This window comes from Penicillium malachiteum, assembly GCF_028827825.1.
Source record: "Penicillium malachiteum strain IBT 17515 chromosome Unknown utg000005l:1.0-9002435.0:326005.0-9005861.0, whole genome shotgun sequence".
Taxonomy (NCBI): Eukaryota; Fungi; Ascomycota; class Eurotiomycetes; order Eurotiales; family Aspergillaceae; genus Penicillium; species Penicillium malachiteum.
In genome coordinates, this window is record NW_026643099.1 from 806,785 (window position 1) to 826,219 (window position 19,435).

At 46.9% G+C, this 19,435-nt stretch overlaps 5 protein-coding genes across 5 annotated transcripts; 2 read left to right on the forward strand and 3 right to left on the reverse strand.

Moving 5' to 3' along the window:
- Nucleotides 1–106: 106 nt before the first annotated feature.
- N7483_010341 (CRAL/TRIO domain protein) lies at nt 107–1,178 on the forward strand (the record flags this gene model as incomplete). Its single annotated transcript, XM_057093768.1, has 2 exons — nt 107–827; nt 886–1,178. 2 exons carry the CDS (start codon nt 107–109, stop codon nt 1,176–1,178), a joined length of 1,014 nt encoding a protein of 337 aa, XP_056939739.1.
- A 2,866-nt stretch (nt 1,179–4,044) lies between these two features.
- Nucleotides 4,045–9,546, forward strand: N7483_010342 (uncharacterized protein; the record flags this gene model as incomplete). The annotated part of the gene is made up of 4 exons (XM_057093769.1): nt 4,045–4,201; nt 4,388–4,711; nt 4,784–4,974; nt 5,038–9,546. 4 exons carry the CDS (start codon nt 4,045–4,047, stop codon nt 9,544–9,546), a joined length of 5,181 nt encoding a protein of 1,726 aa, XP_056939740.1.
- Nucleotides 9,547–10,469: 923 nt separating this feature from the next.
- On the reverse strand, nt 10,470–11,353 carry N7483_010343 (uncharacterized protein; the record flags this gene model as incomplete). Its single annotated transcript, XM_057093770.1, has 4 exons — nt 10,470–10,834; nt 10,971–11,165; nt 11,224–11,294; nt 11,346–11,353. 4 exons carry the CDS (start codon nt 11,351–11,353, stop codon nt 10,470–10,472), a joined length of 639 nt encoding a protein of 212 aa, XP_056939741.1.
- A 762-nt stretch (nt 11,354–12,115) lies between these two features.
- Nucleotides 12,116–12,581, reverse strand: N7483_010344 (uncharacterized protein; the record flags this gene model as incomplete). Its single annotated transcript, XM_057093771.1, has 2 exons — nt 12,116–12,253; nt 12,498–12,581. The coding sequence occupies 2 exons, from the start codon at nt 12,579–12,581 to the stop codon at nt 12,116–12,118; spliced, it is 222 nt and encodes a 73-aa protein (XP_056939742.1).
- A 5,933-nt stretch (nt 12,582–18,514) lies between these two features.
- N7483_010345 (uncharacterized protein) lies at nt 18,515–18,865 on the reverse strand (the record flags this gene model as incomplete). The annotated part of the gene is made up of 2 exons (XM_057093772.1): nt 18,515–18,673; nt 18,740–18,865. The coding sequence occupies 2 exons, from the start codon at nt 18,863–18,865 to the stop codon at nt 18,515–18,517; spliced, it is 285 nt and encodes a 94-aa protein (XP_056939743.1).
- Nucleotides 18,866–19,435: the final 570 nt, after the last annotated feature.

The following is a 19,435-nucleotide window of genomic DNA, read 5'->3' on the forward strand; positions in this document are numbered from 1 at the left end:
AGTGGGCCTGGGAGATCTCCGGGTACCTGTCCGAATTACTCCCAGCTGCAACTCAATTGCTCCTTGCACCAACTCAATTGATTTCTATATATCATCTTGGAGCACCATGACAACCAACGAGGTCGAGGTTCCGGCGACTGTGCCCCCAACCACCAATGGCGATGCTAAGCCTGACAACGACTTCCCTACTTCCGCCGCCGATGGCTTAATCAAGAAGCCATTTGCTGGCCCCGTCGAGAGTGCCAAACCCGTTAAGCCAGCGGAGCTTACAGCAGACCAGCAAACAAAATATGAGTCAGTCCTCAAGACCGTCTCTGAATGGACCACTGTGCCCAACAAATCGGAGAAGAATGCCCCAACAGACCCGATCACCGACGATGAACGCATGTGGTTGACCCGCGAATGTCTTCTGCGATATCTCCGTGCGACTAAGTGGAATGTGCAGGAGGCCGAAACTAGACTTCTTGGCACTTTGACCTGGCGTCGCGAGTACGGATTGGAGAAGTTCACACCGGATTACATCTCCGTGGAGAACGAGACTGGCAAGCAAATCATCCTAGGTTATGATATCAATGCCCGCCCATGTCTCTACCTCCGTCCTTCTGAGCAAAACACCGAGAAGAGTGATCGTCAAATCCACCACCTGGTCTTCATGCTGGAGCGACTGATTGATATCATGGGCCCTGACCAAGAGACCTTGGCGCTTGTTGTGAACTTTGGTGGATCCAAGTCTGGACAAAATGCATCAATTGGCCAGGCGAAGCAGACCCTGAGTATTCTGCAGAACCACTACCCGGAGCGATTGGGCCGTGCGCTGGTAGTCAACTGTGAGTACAACATGACATCCCCCTGATAGTGCCCCGACTGACAGTTTGATTCCTTCAGCACCTTTCTATATCTGGGGCTTCTTCAAGATCATCACACCCTTCATCGACCCGCTTACTCGGGAGAAGCTCAAGTTCAACGAAGACCTGCGCCTCCATGTCCCTGCTGAGCAGCTCATGAAGACCGTTGGCGGTGATGTCGAATTTGAATACGACCACTCGATCTACTGGCCCGCTCTGAACAAGCTTGCTGAACAGCGCCGTGACGCTAAGCGGGAACGCTGGATTGAAAACGGCAAGCGGGTTGGTGAATCTGAAAACTTCCTGAAGGGCGAGGGTGCTCCTAGTGCCTAGTGCTTAGACAACCTGTTGGAGACGGAGATCCTAGCCTTCTTTCTTCTTTCTTTCTTCACTCTCGATTGCCGCTCTTTTCAGTTTGGTTTCATTCCCCCTTGAGCATTTCGGGCTCACTTTGCATATGCTTATTGTTTGGGTTCTTGGGAGCCACTTCAAGTGTCTTCCTCTTGTTTATAGATACCTTTGAAACTTCAGATACATAGACTAGTATAAAATTTCGGGAGTCGTATATTAATTACACTTGCCTACGCGGTTTTGTGTCGATGACGCAAGGCCACATGGTTTAATTCATTCATCAAGTTCAAGTTCTTCCAATGTTCACGTGAGTTGTTTTCATCCGATCTGAGTCTTCCTGGGCTAAGGTCGAAACATTCATGCTACTACCGTGACATAGTAGTATCTATGCCACTAAGACTACTGTTATCAATAATAGTACATATAAGTGCTTCCAGTCCGCAAAATATATACTATAGGAGCCATCATGATGGCAGCATTCAATGTTTGAGGACATAATGCTCGATTTCAAGTTGGAACCTTGAGTCCGGTCGTCGATACTCGAATTGGCCCAAATGGAGAGACCATTGATGAAAGGCATGACATATTCCTCTAGTACCACCGTAACTGAACTCTAGTTTGCATCAGCATCCAATTTAGACAGTAGAATCCTGGTCACCCAGTTATAGTGGGTCTATCCGCACACAAAGAATCCGAGAAATCAGTTGAATACTTTCCCTATGCAGTCAGCTAACCTTCGGCACCTTTAAGCCGGCGGCACCTGCTGGGATTCCTCAAACAAGCCGGTCTGTGGAGCTAAGAAAACATGAAACACGCGGTGGACCGTTGGTCCTTGCAGTCCACGAGAGCACGGCCTCGGCACCGGTGACCGGGCGAGTCTCAGGCTAAGTGGACAAGGATAGGCCAATTCAACGGCGCCAGATCCTGTGGAGTGGAGCATAGACCAAGGCTGTGGGCCATGAAGATGCCTTTCAGCTTCAAAGTGAGATTGACCGTTTAAAATGGTCTGGATCCATGCGGATGGCGCCGGGGGTATGAGCCACATACTCCGTAGAGTAAACGTGTATCGTTGCACAGATACGGAGTAAATGATGGATATCATTTTCTCAGGCTGTACCCATGCAACTTTGAGTTCTTCCTAGATGACTCCGATTTTCCAGGATTTTTCCAGTTGCACTTTTCAGGGTTCAAGTGCCGAGACTGCTGAGGTGGAAAACGGTTCATGTGGATAAGCATGGGAAAATTTGATCACTGGCAGGATGTTCTTGTTGGCATTGAAAGGTCCACGGGTGGATCCCCACTGCTCCAGTGTACTCCGTATGATGAACGATGATCGATTGATCCTTCATATCCGAACCTTTATGAGACATTAATCGAGCCCTATTAGTATGCGCTAGCTGGATATGGGGACTACTATTCCAAGCCTTGAGGTTTTTGCTTTTTTTTCTTCTTGAATACGGAGTAGTTTGATATGATCTGTTTTAAAATTGAAGATCTACATTTGCCACAGAACATCCATGGATCTAGATGTCACTTCTAGTCTGTACTTGGTACGGCAGATATGGATTGTGTTAGCCTCCATGGATATAGCCTGAGGTGTCTCCACCTGTTGGCTACTGCAGGTTGCAGGGGCTGTGCGACCGTTGAAGCAGAAGGCCGATCGTGCATTGCACGAACTCATTTCGGAGGGTTAAAGATGACAAGGAGCCCGGGGCCTGCATGTACTCCGTACACTGCCCAGGTACAATTTTGGTTCCTGTACATGCACTCTCATGTACTCCGTACTTCTGCCGAGGCTTAATTCCAAGGGGTAATTTCCCCCATTAGGAAAGTTTTATATGGCCAGACTCTGGGAGTAAATAAAACTGATCCAGGATCCAAAGCCAGAGATGGATAACCTTGGAACATGAACAATAGACCATTTTGTTACTCCATAACTGGGGTCCGAGAATTGTTCCGGAGCGGGATATTCAAAGGGGAAATTGCCAGATTGGTGATGCTGGGCCGTCTCTAGCGATCGACAATCTCCATAGCCCAGAATCCAGATGAGTCGGAAAAGAGAAAGAGAAATATCTTGGAGCATACATAAGTTCAAGTTGACCTTATGAACTAGATTGAGTAGGAGAAGTTCATGATCTAAATGTCTGAAACACAGGAGTAAATGCGGAGAATCTATAGGGTTGAAAACGTGGCCCCGTTTATCCATGTGGAATTCTTCATTAAAAAGTGACATATCATGCCATATACCGTTTATATCACATAATATTAATAGTTTTCAATTATCCGTACTCCGGTACTTTCAAGTTCTAATACTCTTCTTATCATCCAAATTGAATCTAATTAAGTTTAAATAAATAAGCCCATATCTAGGACTTAAATAGTGTACAAAGGTGGTTGCGTACTCCGTACCTTCAAACTCACCCCCTGAGCCCCTCGCTTGGATAAACTCCACTTCAACCAAACTCCCCTTCATCTTAATCGAAGCTAAACTGTACCAGGCTTAGGGGTGCACGGTCTCGACTTTGTCGGGTTTTCTTCTTCCCCCTTGAAAAACAAACCACATCCCTAAGTTCTTTGGGGGGATAATTGTTGAAAGATCAGGAGTATCAAAAAAAGTAAGTCAAAGAAAACCAGTATTTTGTACATCGGGCATGGATGCCAAGTGTATAAGAACAAAAAAAAGGGGAACCGCCTTTATCTGCCACTTTCTACCGTCTACTCACTTACTTTGTCATTGAAATCTGACCGCCTTATTTTCTAGACATCTCCATCTCTTACTTCTCATAACGCCTCATGACTATTACTTGTTAATTAATTCCGTTTCCTGATTCCCTTCCATCGAGAAGTGATGACGGTCTCTCCGCCCGCGTCGCCGACAGGCCCGCCCCCGCGTCCTATCAGTGCCATCATGCGCACTCCACGCAGTAACAGTCGCATGAGCATGAGCAGCAGACAAGGAGGAAGCAGAGCCTCTGATGAGGATGGCAAAACTGCCGTGAAAGTTGGTACGTGGACCCCGGGATCGTCAACAGACGTCTGGAAGACGCGCCGGGCGCGTTGCAACGTGCCCGTGAAATGCGAAAACAAAGAAGTTTTTCTTAAACAAATATACCGCATCAGCCGCCAGCATTCCTTACCCCAGATATCCCCGGATTATCAGTTATTAGGAATTTCCAGCTAACATTCAATAGCCGTTCGAGTGCGACCTCCTTTGAAGCCAACGGACCCCGGTTATGAATTGATTCCCCAGAGATTCCAACGTTCCATGGTCCACGTTACAGCCCCGACAAGCTTAGCCGTGGATGTACCTCAGGGTCGCAAACTCTTTGTGTTTGATCGCGTTTTCCCCGAAACCGTGGATCAGGATGGAATTTGGGAATACCTAAGTGACAGTGTGAACTCCTTCATCCAAGGATACAATGTTTCCATACTGGCTTACGGCCAGTCCGGTGCCGGAAAATCATACACTATGGGTACATCTGGACCAAATGAGCAGGACGGCGGGGATGCCATGGGTGAGTTCAATGATAACCAATCGGCAGAAGACAAAGCGCAAAATGACGATACTAATCAAAATTCACGTTAAGGTATTATTCCTCGCGCCGCACAGCTCTTGTTTGACAAGCTCGACGGCCCCGCCAAACACAACCGCAATGGATCCACTTCGACTGGTCTCCGAACCCCTCAGCGATATTCAATGACCTCAGCCTCTAGCTTTGGAAAGCTGAACTTTGAGAAGTTTGAGAAAAATTGGCAGTTGAAGGCCACCTACGTTGAGGTATGTGGAGTGCAAGATAATGGGATCATCGCAGGTACTAGAAAAGCAACTAATAAACCCTAGATTTACAACGAGCACCTTCGAGATTTACTTCTGCCTGAGTCATCAACTGGTACTGATCGTGGTGCTGTCTCAATCAGAGAAGATGCAAAGGGTCGCATCCTTCTTACTGGGTTACACCAGGTTAACATTAACTCCTTTGAAGATCTGATCGGAGCCTTAAACTTTGGCTCGGCGATTCGTCAGACTGATTCCACTGCAATCAACGCAAAGTCCTCTCGATCACACGCCGTCTTCAGTTTGAATCTTGTGCAACGCAAAAGCTCCTCTGCCCATCCAGCTTCACCACAGGAAAAGCGGTTGTCTATGCCAGTAGACTCTTTCACAAACGGTGAATCTGTTACCGTGGACAGTAAACTGCACTTTGTTGATTTGGCCGGTAGTGAACGGCTGAAGAACACCGGTGCCTCTGGTGAGCGTGCCAAAGAAGGTATCTCCATTAATGCAGGTCTCGCTGCCTTGGGCAAAGTTATTTCACAGCTCTCTTCTCGTCAATCTGGTTCTCACGTTTCCTACCGTGACTCCAAACTCACCCGTCTGTTGCAAGATTCATTGGGCGGCAGCGCCATTACCTACATGATTGCATGTGTCACCCCCGCCGAGTTTCACCTGAGTGAAACTCTCAACACCGTCCAGTATGCCCAACGTGCTCGTGCCATCCAGAGCAAGCCTCGAATTCAGCAAGTCGCCGATGATAGCGACAAACAGGCATTGATCGAACGTCTCAAGGCCGAAGTCGCTTTCCTTCGCCAGCAGATCCGAAATGCCGACGGATCTGAGCGTCGTGAAGCTGCATCCACCGAACGCACCGAGCGCAAGAACGAGCTGGAGATCCAGTTGCAGAATCAGTTACTTGATGTCCAGGAAAGCTACAACGCCCTCAGCCAGCGCCACACCAAATTGATCTCCACCTTAGCCAGCGACTCCGAAGTGGTCAACGGTGACTCAGATGACGCAGCTGCTGACCTCGGCAAGGATTCAGTTGAGCGCATGCAGCGTTCTCGCTCCTTTGCTGAGTCTGTTGAACAAGTTGTTCTGGAGTACGAGAAGACAATTCAGAGCCTGGAGGCTTCCCTTTCCGATACTCGATCCTCGCTGGCGACCTCGGAGAGCACCTTGCTGGAACGCGAGACAAAGTGCACTTATGTCGAGACTGTGAACGCCCAGCTTCAGTCCCGTCTGCAGAAACTTCTGGACCGTGAAGCTAGCAATGAGACCTACCTGCACGAGCTCGAATCCAAGCTTGATGGCGCGTCCACTGGAGAAGAAAAGCATGCCGCAATGTTGGTTGAATTGCGCAAGGAGCTTAGCCGTGCTCGGGAGAACGAAGGCAGCTGTGAAGAGTACATTTCGACCCTGGAGGATCGACTTGCCGAATCCGATCAGGATATGGAGCTGATGCAGCGGGAGGTGATTCGCCTTGAGCATGTTATTCACCGCCAACGGGGCCTGGGAACGTTGGATAATTTGCTACACGATCTGGATAACCGCCACAATCTTATCAATGACTACGAGGGCACTAACGGCACCGACGCGATTTACCAAACTCCTTCCAAGTTCACTCACAAGCACACACCTTCTTTGGATGTTCTGAACGAAGCTGCCGAAACTGCTATTCCCGGATCCGATGAAGACCTGGTTGAGCCCATACCGGAGGAAGTGGAGACTCCTCCCGTAGCTGATGATCTCTATGAGACATCTAGCGATGACCTGGAGGTCCTCGAGAATGTCACCACCAAGCTCGAGGCTAGACGTACCGAGGCACTCCGCGAAGAGCCCATTCACAGCCCTGCTCAGTCCAAGTTTGTTGCTGACAAGTTGGAGACCGTTACTCAGGAGCTCTTCGACTTGCGTCTCAACCACGAGACCGCTTTGAACGATTACGAACTGCTCGAATCCAAATATGAAGAGGCTCTCAAGGCCCTTGCCGAGCTGCGCCAGGACAAGGCTGATGAGGCTCTCCACCCAGCCCCTGCAGCTCAAAACCACCCCTCGCGCCCCGTGTCTTTTTTAGACAACGGAAACACTCCAACCTCCAAGAGTGGACCACAACATTCATTCTCGCAGTCGCTCTCTTCGGAATTGTCCTCGGCCGGGGAATCACCTGCATTGCGCGGCTTTTCTGAGAAGTTGGGAGTTGATTCTGTGCCTCTGACACCTGTTACCTCTACCGCCCATGACAGTGAGGAGGTTGAGCAGATGCGCAAGATGCTTGCTGACCACAAGGAAGGTGCCGATCTGATGACTCAGAAATATGCTGAACTTCAGAGCGAACACGAGGAGATTCTTGGAATTGTCGACAGACTGAAGGCTGAGGCCGAGGCTCAGCGCACCAAGTCTAACTCTCCTACTACCCCTGGTTTCAAGATGATCCGTCGCATGACCAGCCAGAACCTGCTGTCTGGAGTGGACCGGGCCCACCGCTCCCTTACTGCCCTACGAACCATCGCCAATGAAGAATTTTCTGAAAAGCCTGACACTTTCCACAGCTTCGAGACCCACCTGGATGCTACTATGCATGAATTAGCCACTCGTATGGAGCGTCTCCAGTCGCTCGAGGCTGAGAATCAAAACGTCAAGAAGGAGATGGAGATGAAGACCACCATCATTTCTGGACTCACCCGTGAGCGATCCAGCTTAGGAGGTGCCTCCTCAGTCGACATGGCTCTTGTCAACCAGCTACGTGACCAGATTGTCAGCCAGGAGATTCAAATGAATGAGCTTCGGGAAGCCCACGAGTCTCGCGAAAAGCAACTTCAGACAGAGATCGACACCCTGAACAGTCTTCTTAAGAGCCAGGAGTCTGCTACCAAGGCCTTGGACGCTGGCGCTGAGGTGCAAGACAAGAAGATTGACGTGCTGGAGGTTGAGCTGAATGAGTGGAAGGGCAAGCACCAGACTGCCCTAGACTCCTTGCACATCTGCGAGAAGGAGCTTGCCGGCACTTTGTCTGAACTTGAGGCTTCAATTGCCTCTGCCGAGGCTTTGCGTTCTGCTACCACCGCTTCGGCTGATAACAATGCCGATAAGGAAATTGCCGCACGCGAACTTGAGACTGAACGGGCTAAGCAGCAGGACGTCGTGAATGGCTTGAACAAGGAGATTGACGACCACAAAGCCACCATCAATGCTCAGCTGGAGACTATCGCTGGTTTGGAGAGGTCTCAACAGGAGCAGCTTTCAGCCCAGCAGACCGGCTCGTCCGATTCCAATGGTGTCACGATGGCTGAGTTTGAACGACAAATCGCATCTCACAGAGCCGCTATCGAATCCCACAAGGCCGATCTTGGCTCGCTTCAAGAGACCCATCAGCGTGAGCTGGTTGAGCTCGAGGAACGTGCAAAGGCGGCTGCTGAGGCCGACAACGAGGCTAAGCTCGCCGAGAAGGATGCTCAGTATGATCAGTCGATCGCAACTCTGCAGAAGGATATCACTGAATCCCGGGATGAACTAGTCAAGCTGCTCAATGCTGTCTCTGGCTTGCTCAACTCCGATGTCACAACAGCGACATTGGCTGACCAGATCCAAGATGTTCTCGCTCAGAAGCAGCACTTCTCTGAGAAGTATGTCGAGCTGATGGATACCAACGAAGATCTTCGCAAGCAGCTTGATAGCAATTCCTCCAACAGCGCCGAATTCGAGGAGCTCGCAAAGAAGAGCACTGCGCAGGATGCCAAGGTTAATGAGCTGGCTCTCTTGGTTGCCACACTCGAGGATACTCTTCTCCAAAAGGATGAACAAGTCAAGAAGAAGGAGGCTCTTATTGAGGAGATCTCCGCAGAGAAGCAGAAGAGTGTTCGCTTGGTCGAAGAGCTTGAGGAGCAAATCACCAGCAGCTTTGATCAGCACCACAACCGTCTCTCCGTCATTCAACAGGAGCGCGACCAGGCTTTGGAAGATGCCAAGGCTCGAATCGTCGTCCTCGAGAAGGAAATCGAGACCTACCAAGTTCGCATTGAGCAAGTCGAGCTTCAGCTCAAGAACAGCGGAACCCAGGATGCTTCGCATGACCGTAGCAGCTCTATGACCTCCAACCTCCGCAAGAGTTCCTCCGCCGCATCTCTGCCCTCCCCTCCACCCGCAATTCCCCTCCCACCCCTTCCCACTATCGCTTCCAACGGTAGTGTCTCTCCACCAAGCTCTCGCCACGCTAGCAAGGAATTGGTCAACGCCCAGATCGTCGAAGACCAGGAAGCTCGCATCCGCACCATTGAGAAGCATCTGTATGCTGAGAAGCAGTTGACCGCCACCTTGGAGGAAGCTCTCGGTGACCTTGAAGCCCAAAGCACCAAGGTCAAGACTGACTGCGAGTCCTGGAAGAAGAAGGCCTGGGGTCTAGAGGACGAGCTCTCTACTCTTCGCAAGGAGCGCAACTCTGCCCGTCTTTCCCTACAGGCTGTCGAGGAAGAGCGCAGCGCCCGCAAGGAAGCTGAAGCCGCCCGAGCTCAGTTGGAGGAGCGTATGAATGCCCTCAACAAGAAAAAGAAGAAGAGCACCCTCAACTGCTTCTAAGTCTGATCTTTTTCTCCCTTTCCCATTTCCTGCTTTCCAAAACTCGCCCTCTCAAAAAGCGTGTTCTGTTTATGCCCTCTATCTACTCTTTCTGATGTACAACGCACCTGCCCTACCCGATTTGCCACGTCGATAACTGTCTTTCTCTTTCTTCTCCAGTTCCATACCCCCTTTTATCCTTTATCCTTCCCGTGATCTACGTCCTCGCAGTTATTACCCACAAATCCCTGTATTATGACACGCAGCCTTTACTCTTATTCTATTCTTAGTCGAGTTATCGATACCTCTTCTGCTTTTTTCTAGCCAATTTCTTCCCTATGCACATGTGCTTTTATCTTAAATCACCGCTGATTTTCTTCACATATCCCTCATTTCTTGTTGTGCTTATCACGACAAGAAATGTTTTTATGACCGGTAAATTCTACTTGCGCTGGAATTTTCCATTGTACAAGGCTCTTTTTTCAGTATCTGTGGTTGGATGTTTCTAGATTGACTGGTGCGAACCTCAATGTTTCTCCCTCGGGGAGTCTTATGTGTTTTTATGTGATTTTGTGATCTCTAGTTTCTATTGAAGTCTCCCTGGGTTCTATGTTTACAGCTATCCTTAAAAGATAAAAGATGCAACATTGTAGCTCCGGAAATACATTCCCAAACATTCGCGCAGTGGCCTACTATGTATTAAGCTAGTTACCATTCTGCAAGCTTGAATTCGCGGAATGACCTATGCAGTAATTCAGATTGAAACCAGATGATGATTAACTAACTAAGAACAAAAGTCACAAAAGTCACAAAAGTCACAAAAGTCACAAAAGTCACAAAAGTCACAAAAGTCACAAAAGTCACATCGCACTAGAACCTAAGTAGAGACGGCCGTAAAGAAAACAAATTGGAGACGCGCGCCGTAGAAAGTCAGTAGACGAGACCTAGAAGAGCCCTTTTGTTGAGCTCCTCAGCAGCTTTCTACGTCGCCTAGACTCTTTCCTCTGCAACCTCCATGACTCCTCAAGCAATTCCTGCGCTTCATCCCCTCTACCATCTATATCATCCACCCAGCCATCGATAAACTCAGTGAATCCTTCCGGTTCTCGCATCTTTTTCTCGGTAGAGAGAGAATCATCTTTCGAAGCTAGGTCCTGAAGTCGAGCATTGGCCAATCTCTTGGTCCGGGTCAATTCCCGCGACTTTTGTGTTAGCTCAATGACCTTAGAGAGAAACTTTTCGTCCTCCTTTTCGCGCTCCTCAAGCTCTTCGTCGGTGTAGGTCTTCAACTTCCGGTGGACTTTTCGCGCTGGTGCCTCGTCATTAAAGGAGCATCCCTTTGCCGAACTATCCCAGTGTATCCCAGTGACAGTTGGCGCATTCCTTGATACCATCGACAACCACGTAAAAATTGAATGGGCCCGACCCCCTCTGGCAGTGCTCACACTGGAGCGCTGGATCCGTGATCACTCTACCCACGCACTGCATGACGACTGCTTCCACGTTGGCCAATGAAGAGTTGATTCTGGTGTAAAACTTCAGCGAGTCCCAGTCATGGCGCAAGCCAGGACGGATAACAGGCTCATTCTTGGCCTCTATGGTCAACAGTTTGGCCAGAAGCTTTCCTTTCAGCTGGTCTCCTTTAACGGCAGCATAAAACTTGAAAGATATTCCTCATGATGTACTTGCACCAACTACCGGGTTTCATATCCTCGCTGCCACATAACGGTGCCGGGAGGGTTTGAGAGGGCTGAGACTCGGGGATTTGACTGTGGTTTTATTAGTCTAACATTCAGAAAGTAATAGAAAATATGACTTACTCGGCCATTTTGACGAGAAGAGTAAAGAGTTGGGATTCGACGAGCTTGAAGCTGGCGAGAGATGGGGAGATGGAATGAGAAGATAAAATGTGACGAGCTGGAAGCTGGCGGGATAGCAGCTGGCGAGAGACGAGGAGATGAAATAGGAAGATGAGATTTACCGAGATGAGATCCAAAAATGGGATTAGATGAGGGGAGGGAGTAGATGGCCAGGGATAGAAAGAAGAATGGAAGAGAAGAGAGTTTAAGAAGAAAACTCTTGATTAGCCCTGGAGGATTATATGAAGGTCAAATTGAACAGTACCCCGGCCCACTGGCACATTACAATTATTCACGCTATACAGATTTCAACTTTTGATGCCTATTCAACCTGTCCCTCCTTTGGTGTATTCACTAAAGCGGTCACTTCCCAACCCTTTTGTTTGAGGAAGTGGCCTACGCAGAAGTCTCATTTTCTGCATTTGATTCATCCCTGTTGTATCGTTCTATCTTAGCAACAGCGCTAGACCAGGTTGTATTCTAGGCTACCGAAGTACCTGAATCCTGGGATATCGCCTATACCACCAATTAATAGTCTTGAGAGCTTCAGGATGCATTTCAAAATGTATATTAGCATTGTATAAATAGGTCTAATAAACCTTGGAATGGTCTTAGGCATATCAATCGGGCCAGACGTCTAGTATTTGTTTCATCAATTTCAAAACAGACTTGAGACCTGGGTGAAGGACCCAACCACCCCAAAGTGATATGAGACTGGAAAATCTATGGTTTCATGGGATGTACGGCCCCAAATGATGATTGAGCATGTCATTGTCCATGCGGCCACCCAGAGAATCTTCCTCATCATGTCCTGAATTCTGCTCATCTTTCATGAAGGCGAAGACATATCGGCTAGCGTTTGTCATAGGCTATATACATCCTACAACCCTAGAAGCTCGTGGTCTAGATTTGGATGTGGAGCACTAAACTACTGTGGTAACTGACTGGTAGGAGCCGTCAGTCAGGGGGAGGTGGAGTATTGAGTGGGAACTTAAATTCTGCATACCTGGTTCAGTTAGTACAGATTTTAGATTTGGCTCCGGAGAGTATAATAAAACAGGATCCTGCATGTAGATGAAGGAAACTGGACCGGAACTCTGACCCATTCCCTACATAGTAACGGAAGGGGAACGTTGCGAGAAACGCCACAAGACTACGTAGCTGCAAGCTTCTCCAAGACCACGATTTGAGAGGCATGCTGGAATTTTGATCGCGTTCTCAACCTGTTGTGCATTTGATTATCATGATTAGCGCATGATCAAAGCCGGTCAAAGACTGTCACATTATAATTATTAGCAGCAAATACCGCAGTGGAGTTCATTTCAGCGGTCGAATCAAAAGTCCTTGTGTATACTGCGTGAAGTTAATGGTTTTGTCCATCGAAATTCAGAAAAAAGCTAAATGAGGGAGAACACACCTGATTGGTAATGTGATTCGAAAATTCAGGATAGCAACCTCGCGAAGATTTTAACTTATTTGATCAACTAATTTGGATTGCGAATTAATATATTATACATTCTTGGATACACAAGAAACACAGATTAAAAATTGCAAAGCGCATCGCTTGTATGACAGCAATATATGTAGCGTTCAGCTCCGTAAGTCATCTCAGCGTCGCGGTAATTTCTTTTTTTTGTCAAGCTCAAGTTTGACTTTGAGCGTATAATTTTGTGCAGCGAGTTTTTGCATAACTGTAATTGAAACATCCGGCAACTCTTTAAGAACCTTGGTACTCTCATCGCGTTTAAGAAACTCTTGAATCTCGGATGTTGTTGACGTGATTATTACTTCGCGGAGCTGAGTCTGCCACGTAGGAACGGTGGTCCAGATTTCCTGTAATGTTATGAGAAAACTTGTGGCGTTTTCGTTGATCCAATTTACGATTCGAGATCTGGCAAAGTCTTTGAGAAGTGAAACATCGAATTTGTCAGTTGCTATGAACACTCCAAGGTTGTGCCACATAGCTTTATGGGGCTCCTCATCACGAGGCGAAGTACAATCCCGGCCCTCAACTCTCGGCTCGTCCTTCATTCTGTGACTACCTGTCGGAAGAACTGGGCTTGTGCCTCAATGAGATTGATGTCTCCCGTTAAAGTAAGTTTCGCACTAAATATACCTAGTCAATCATGCAATCACCTTTCTAAGTCATCAAAGCAGACATGTCAAGGGCAAATTATATCTCCAGTTGGCACGAGTACATCAAAGGCAAAATATAGAAAGAGTACTTATACAGAACTGCTCGAAATCAGTTTCACCTACTTCTTCTCTTCAATATTCTCTTGAACTCTATTATAAAACACACTAGTCTATCCTTGATTTAGCCTGTTACTAGATCTTATTCGGCAGATCTTAATTATAAATATAAACGTTCCGATTAAATGGTATTGACAGCGGCAGTACCGTACCAGCTTCCCCATATATTCCGAAATTTAACGTTGATTCTGTATGTCATTAAGGATTGAATAATACCTCCTGATTGTCCTAATTAGGAATTATTGTCGATCCTGCATGGAATATAATAGAACATAGAGGATTCTTGTGTAAAAAAAAGCGAACAGCGTTATGTGCCTGTCACTTAACTTTAAAAGGACTACAATTTAGCTTCTATTACGTGATTTATAAATACCTAGCTCATTCATGAGCCCCTATTAAATTGTTTTCTCCCTTGCTCCAACTACGTACTATACATATAACACAATAAGCCATCCATTAAACCAATAGAAATTTCATTAAATTCATCTAAAAACAATCTCTACAAACACTCGAGCCAACCCTTATTCGCCACTGCCATCATCTAAACACCAAAGTGGACATAGGGAATCCAGTGGCTGTTTAGACGTCCTTTTTCTGGAGCCCCCAACTTTAGATAGAAGGCCTTTCTTGCTTTCTGCCCCATATCAATATGCACAGCGCGTAACTCTCGAATAGCCTTGTACAGCCCTCGGCAAACCGCTACGTCCGTCATCCCTTCGTCCCGTATTATCTCGTAGAACATCCTCGCCACATCCACACAATATTTATCCGAGACTCCCCAGAGCGTCCCAACAACATGACGGAAACCAGCAAAGGAGAAGGCGGTGAGCACTATTTAAACGTGGGACTCTCACTACGAACATGTACATTCGACATGTGACGGACATAATCGATTTCTCTTTTATTTCTAGTTTTAAGATATTACCGATTATAGCATGATAATCACTCCGATTTAGTTGATGTTCATTATGCATGAATTTCGTGGCTTGCGTATATCACAGCCACAACTTGAACCCCGGCAAATTGTATCACCCAGGAGCACTTGAGATAGGGGTATATATTCGGATTCGCCAAATACATTTTATCTTCGTCCGAGAGACCTGAGAAACACAACTTGATAGGGCTCGTATAAATCACGTACAGCCATAAATGGAAGCCACAAGAATGGGCTCCCGACCTGGAGTCTTTCAGACTATTACGCTACCAAGCAGCACTAGTCAACTGGTGCAAGTGGTAGTATAACTAGAGGTATGGAGAAGTATTCCGTACACCTGGGTGAGATTAGAACTGTACATAAAAGAGAGAAAAATCGAAAGACCTAAATCAATGAAAGAAACGGAAATAGCTGGAATCGAACCTACGACCTTAAACGGAAACATCGCGAGATCTGCGAATAGCCTCACTTGATACATCCATCTAATGCCATCACCACCCCATAATCCTTCATACATCAATTGATATGTATCTCGCTCATCCTTAATTATTTTTAAGTCCTAAGACGTAGAGTGAGTAGAGCAAGTCTAAGAGTGTTATAGATAAAATATCCAGAAAGAAGAAGAAGAAGAAGAAGATTGTCCCGTCTGAAGCAATAGCTTCGGAATCCCACCCAACCGGTGTCAACCCAAACTCGCTGTATTTCCAAGGTTAAGGTGAAAATACCTTTGTCCGCCGGCCGCTGACCACAAGGCCAGGACTGGGAAGTCCCTATTCTCCCCTTTCGCTGAGTTATATATACATATTAATATTACCACTCCTAACCTCTTCTAACCCCAGGCTCCAAATCCCTAAGGTGGGGCAGGGCTATTAGCTACCCTAATCCTTTGCTTTGACCCAAATAGGCATAAATTATTTAACTAGCACTGGCTAAATGCTTAGAAAGCACTTAGCCAGCGCTTCTTCAAATTAAGGAAGCGGTGTAAGGTAAGATTGTGGAGAAGGTGTATTCAAATAACAACGCTAGAGATTTCTTTGTGGGTCCGGAATATCCCTTCTGGGATATTCCGTCGCCAACTGTGCAGGCGGGTCCTCTCAATTGTGCAGCTCACCTGCTTCCTGGAAAGTGGACTGCCTGGATTTTCTCTTCCAGAGGCTGTACAACCACGAATTTTCCCTGCCCCACCAGAGCGCATCAATTCCCGAGGTCCCTGAGCCAGACGCGTGTGGTGGGTCAGGAAGAGACCGCGTTCAATATTGGGCTCTTGCAGCCCCCAAGCTATTTATTTCAAATTTTAACTAATCACCAATCCGAGGTCACCGCGACGAATTGAGTATACAATCGCTCGAAAAGTCTGACGGAAATGTCAAGTCTTACGAAAATCTCCCTCATAAGTCTGCCAATCGAACTTGTGAATAGAACTTGCAGCTATCTGGAGCAACCGGACTGGGCCGCACTCAGATTATCTTGTCGCTCCCTGTACGCAAAATCTTCGGATGCATTCGCAGATCGCTATTTCAAAAGCATTTGCTTCATTGCCACCAGCGAAGGTATTCGACAACTAGAAGAGTTGGCACAAAGTGAAACTGTCCGAGTCCGAGTCCGACAGTTATGGATGATTCCGACCGTCTTCGAAGGTCGTCATGGGCGGAGCCTTGCCGAGTTCAGGCGGTCTCCATATGGAAGAACCACTGGTGATGTTAGGAAACCACTGGGTCGTCGCGATAGGCCAATTCGCGATAGGCCAATTCGCGATAGGCAGAATGATGATGCGTTACTTGATGCTGTGTTACTTCCTCATTATGCAATCTATCAAGCTATAGAAGCCGATCATCTAGCTCTGCTTGAATCAATTGAATCAAACACCCTTGGCTCTAGGCTTCACACGTGCTTTGCTTTGTTCAGAAACCTCGAGTCCGTTGGATTAAAGCATTATGCGACGGACTTTTTACTTGATCGACGGCAAGCAGATTTCCGATATCTTGGATTGCCAGAGTTAAGGCATCAAGTTGAATACGTGTCTTGCCATAAAGGCATGAATTTCCTTCAATGGCACCAGGTAGCTAAGGTCAACTCTCTTGCCTTATCGAGGGTTTTACTAGGCCTCAATGAATCCAGTCAAAAGATTAGAGCCTTAAACACATGCGGTCCCAACTTCTGCGGCTCAACTTCTCCTAGCCTTCCTCTCACGGATGAGCAATACAACTCTGTTCTTCTCAAACTTGGAAACCTGGAATATCTTCATATGTGTATCTGTTATGACGAGGACAACCTAGATTGTCCTCCGAATTCAAACACCTATATTGATCTTTTTATTTCTGTTGCACCCAAACTGAGAACTCTCGTTTTCTCACAATGGTATCAAGGTCCACGCGAGATGGGAGAACAGTTTTCAGAGCTCTCCCAGAACATCAGGTTCACTCAACTAAAAGAGCTTCATCTCCACTGGATTGAAATTGGATTTGAGTCATTCAAATTATTCCTTAACACCACCAAAGGAACTCTAGATTCTCTCTCACTCGAGCTGGTAACTCTGAAAACCAATACTGCCCTGTCCACTAATTCAGAGCCGAGTTGTTGGGAGCAGATATGGGAATTCCTTGGAGCGGAGTTGTCACTGAAAAGTTTTTACATGGGAAACATTGCCTATCGGAGAAGGAAGGTGATGATTCAAGGACCTGACGAGTTAGTTGAACCGACATACTCTGTTACTTTCAATACATGTGTAACCGACATTTGTTTCAATGATTGGATCCGGCAGCTCAAGCCAATCGTTTTACGAAGTTTCGATATATCAACACGAAGCTATCCAGGTTTGCAGCTCACTAAGCCCCCAAAGCCACGGCCTTGTTTTAATATCAACTGTTAGACTCGCTTCGTTTGTTAGACTTGCCTCATTCGTTAGACTCGCTTCGTTCGAGGAAACCTCGATCAAACGATCCACCAGCTTCTGGCCCTCGAATACACGAGAGACACCCCAAACCCCTAGGATTGGGACCAAAGGATATTAGGTCCCTGATGACCTGTTACCCAGGGAGACGAGGACATACGTGAGCCGCTTTCACATATTAAAATGGTCATTACATCAAGTTTAGAGCTAAGGTTGGGGTTGGGAGCGCTCATTATTCACAATCGGAAAACCTCAAAGACCGATATGATGACAGTAAAAGGGGCGGTTCCATGAAATTGGTAGCTCATAATTAGAAGAATCAAATCACAGACCTGCGTTGAATAGCGAGGGTTTATGCTATGTATCACCGCATATGTGGGAGAGCCCCTTTAAACCGGTCCGAGTCTCGCCAGCCCAGCACCGGGCCCGTAACAACGAAGGCGAATAACCCAACATTGAAACCTTCATAGTAGTACTACATTCTCCTTTCAATGTGGCTGTTGAAACTCCTCCCAAGCACTTCAGGCCAATCCAATGATGCTACTTCTGAGTAACAGTAAATTATGCAATGTATGACTGACTGGATTTCGAGACATCTAGATACACGATACTAGCCAAACACATCCATCATGATACCAATTGATCGATAAAACGCTGCCCCAACCGATGGATATGTATCATGGCATTCTCAATCCGTCCCGGGGAGATGATAACCCGAAAAATATGAAGAAACTTGGAGCTTATTCAAGATATAACCATTGTACGGCTCGGATCTAAGGGGCCCTGTTTCTGTCTTTCCTGTCAAAGCAAGACACAAGGAAGCTTGGAATGCCCGAAGCCAGAATTATCATAACCCTACCGTGTGGATCAATACATTAAATCCGCTGGATCCACGCAGGACCCTGTCGACCAGTCGCATTGGGATATGTATGCACCTAGAGAAGTTATATTAGGAGACTGATCGGCTTTTTAACGAGAGACTCCAAGGTTGGTAATTCTGATTTCACTCACTCACGGCCCAATATTTAAAGGTGTCTGAAGAAAAGAGTTAGTTTAATTCCATGAATATTCACAGTGGAGAATCTTACCAGCATTTTTCAATGACCTGAGTTTGGCGGCATCATCCTCACTGTTACCTTCCTCGGCAAGCTCAACGACTTTTTCGAAGCCATAAGCGGTTGTCCCATCAATAGAATCAAGCGCACCTGTGTTCTACTTATAGTGTTAGTATTGCCAAAGTCCCAATTCCAAATTTGCCCTTTTATCAAGAAAACTTACGATTGTCAAGACATCGTCCAAAATCTGAGCAAAATATGCCTTGGTAGATTCAGAGATAGTAACAGTGGTGGTATCATCGTCAGCAGAGTCAGTACTGTCATCAGAGTCTCTTTTAGTCACATCCATGCCCTCGTCAACGGTGTTGATGCGTGAACATGTATCTACATGCAGCAGGAATGAAGACCAGCCAGGGATCTCTACCCAGTCACTATTGTCAGCATCACTAGTATCGTCTCTTAACCTTGGAACCTTGGAACCTTGGAATACCTATTGATTTGGAGATATATCCCCGGAACTCGCAAATTCCTTTTCAAGGCCCCGGGGATCGTCGGGGGCGTACCGAATTCTGCAAAGGTGCAGCGCTCTTCTAGCCATCCCTCATTGGTTCAAAAATGTTGCTCCAACCGGCCTACTGAGTTCTGGGCTAATCCATGAGGAGCAGCCTGAGGATACTTGAGGATACTATTCGACAACTACGTGGGACATCTGGAGTACCTGGCTAGTAAACCTTACCAGTTGCCAGCCACGCGGGCAGCGTCACGGTGTTGTATTCAACTACTAGTAACCCATTATCATAATACTAACTATTCCACATAATATTCCATACTATCTCTGTCCTATGCTAACATTTGAAGCAAAGAAATGGAAAATAAAATAAAACAAGGACACAAACCTTGGAAAGCACAAAAATGAGTT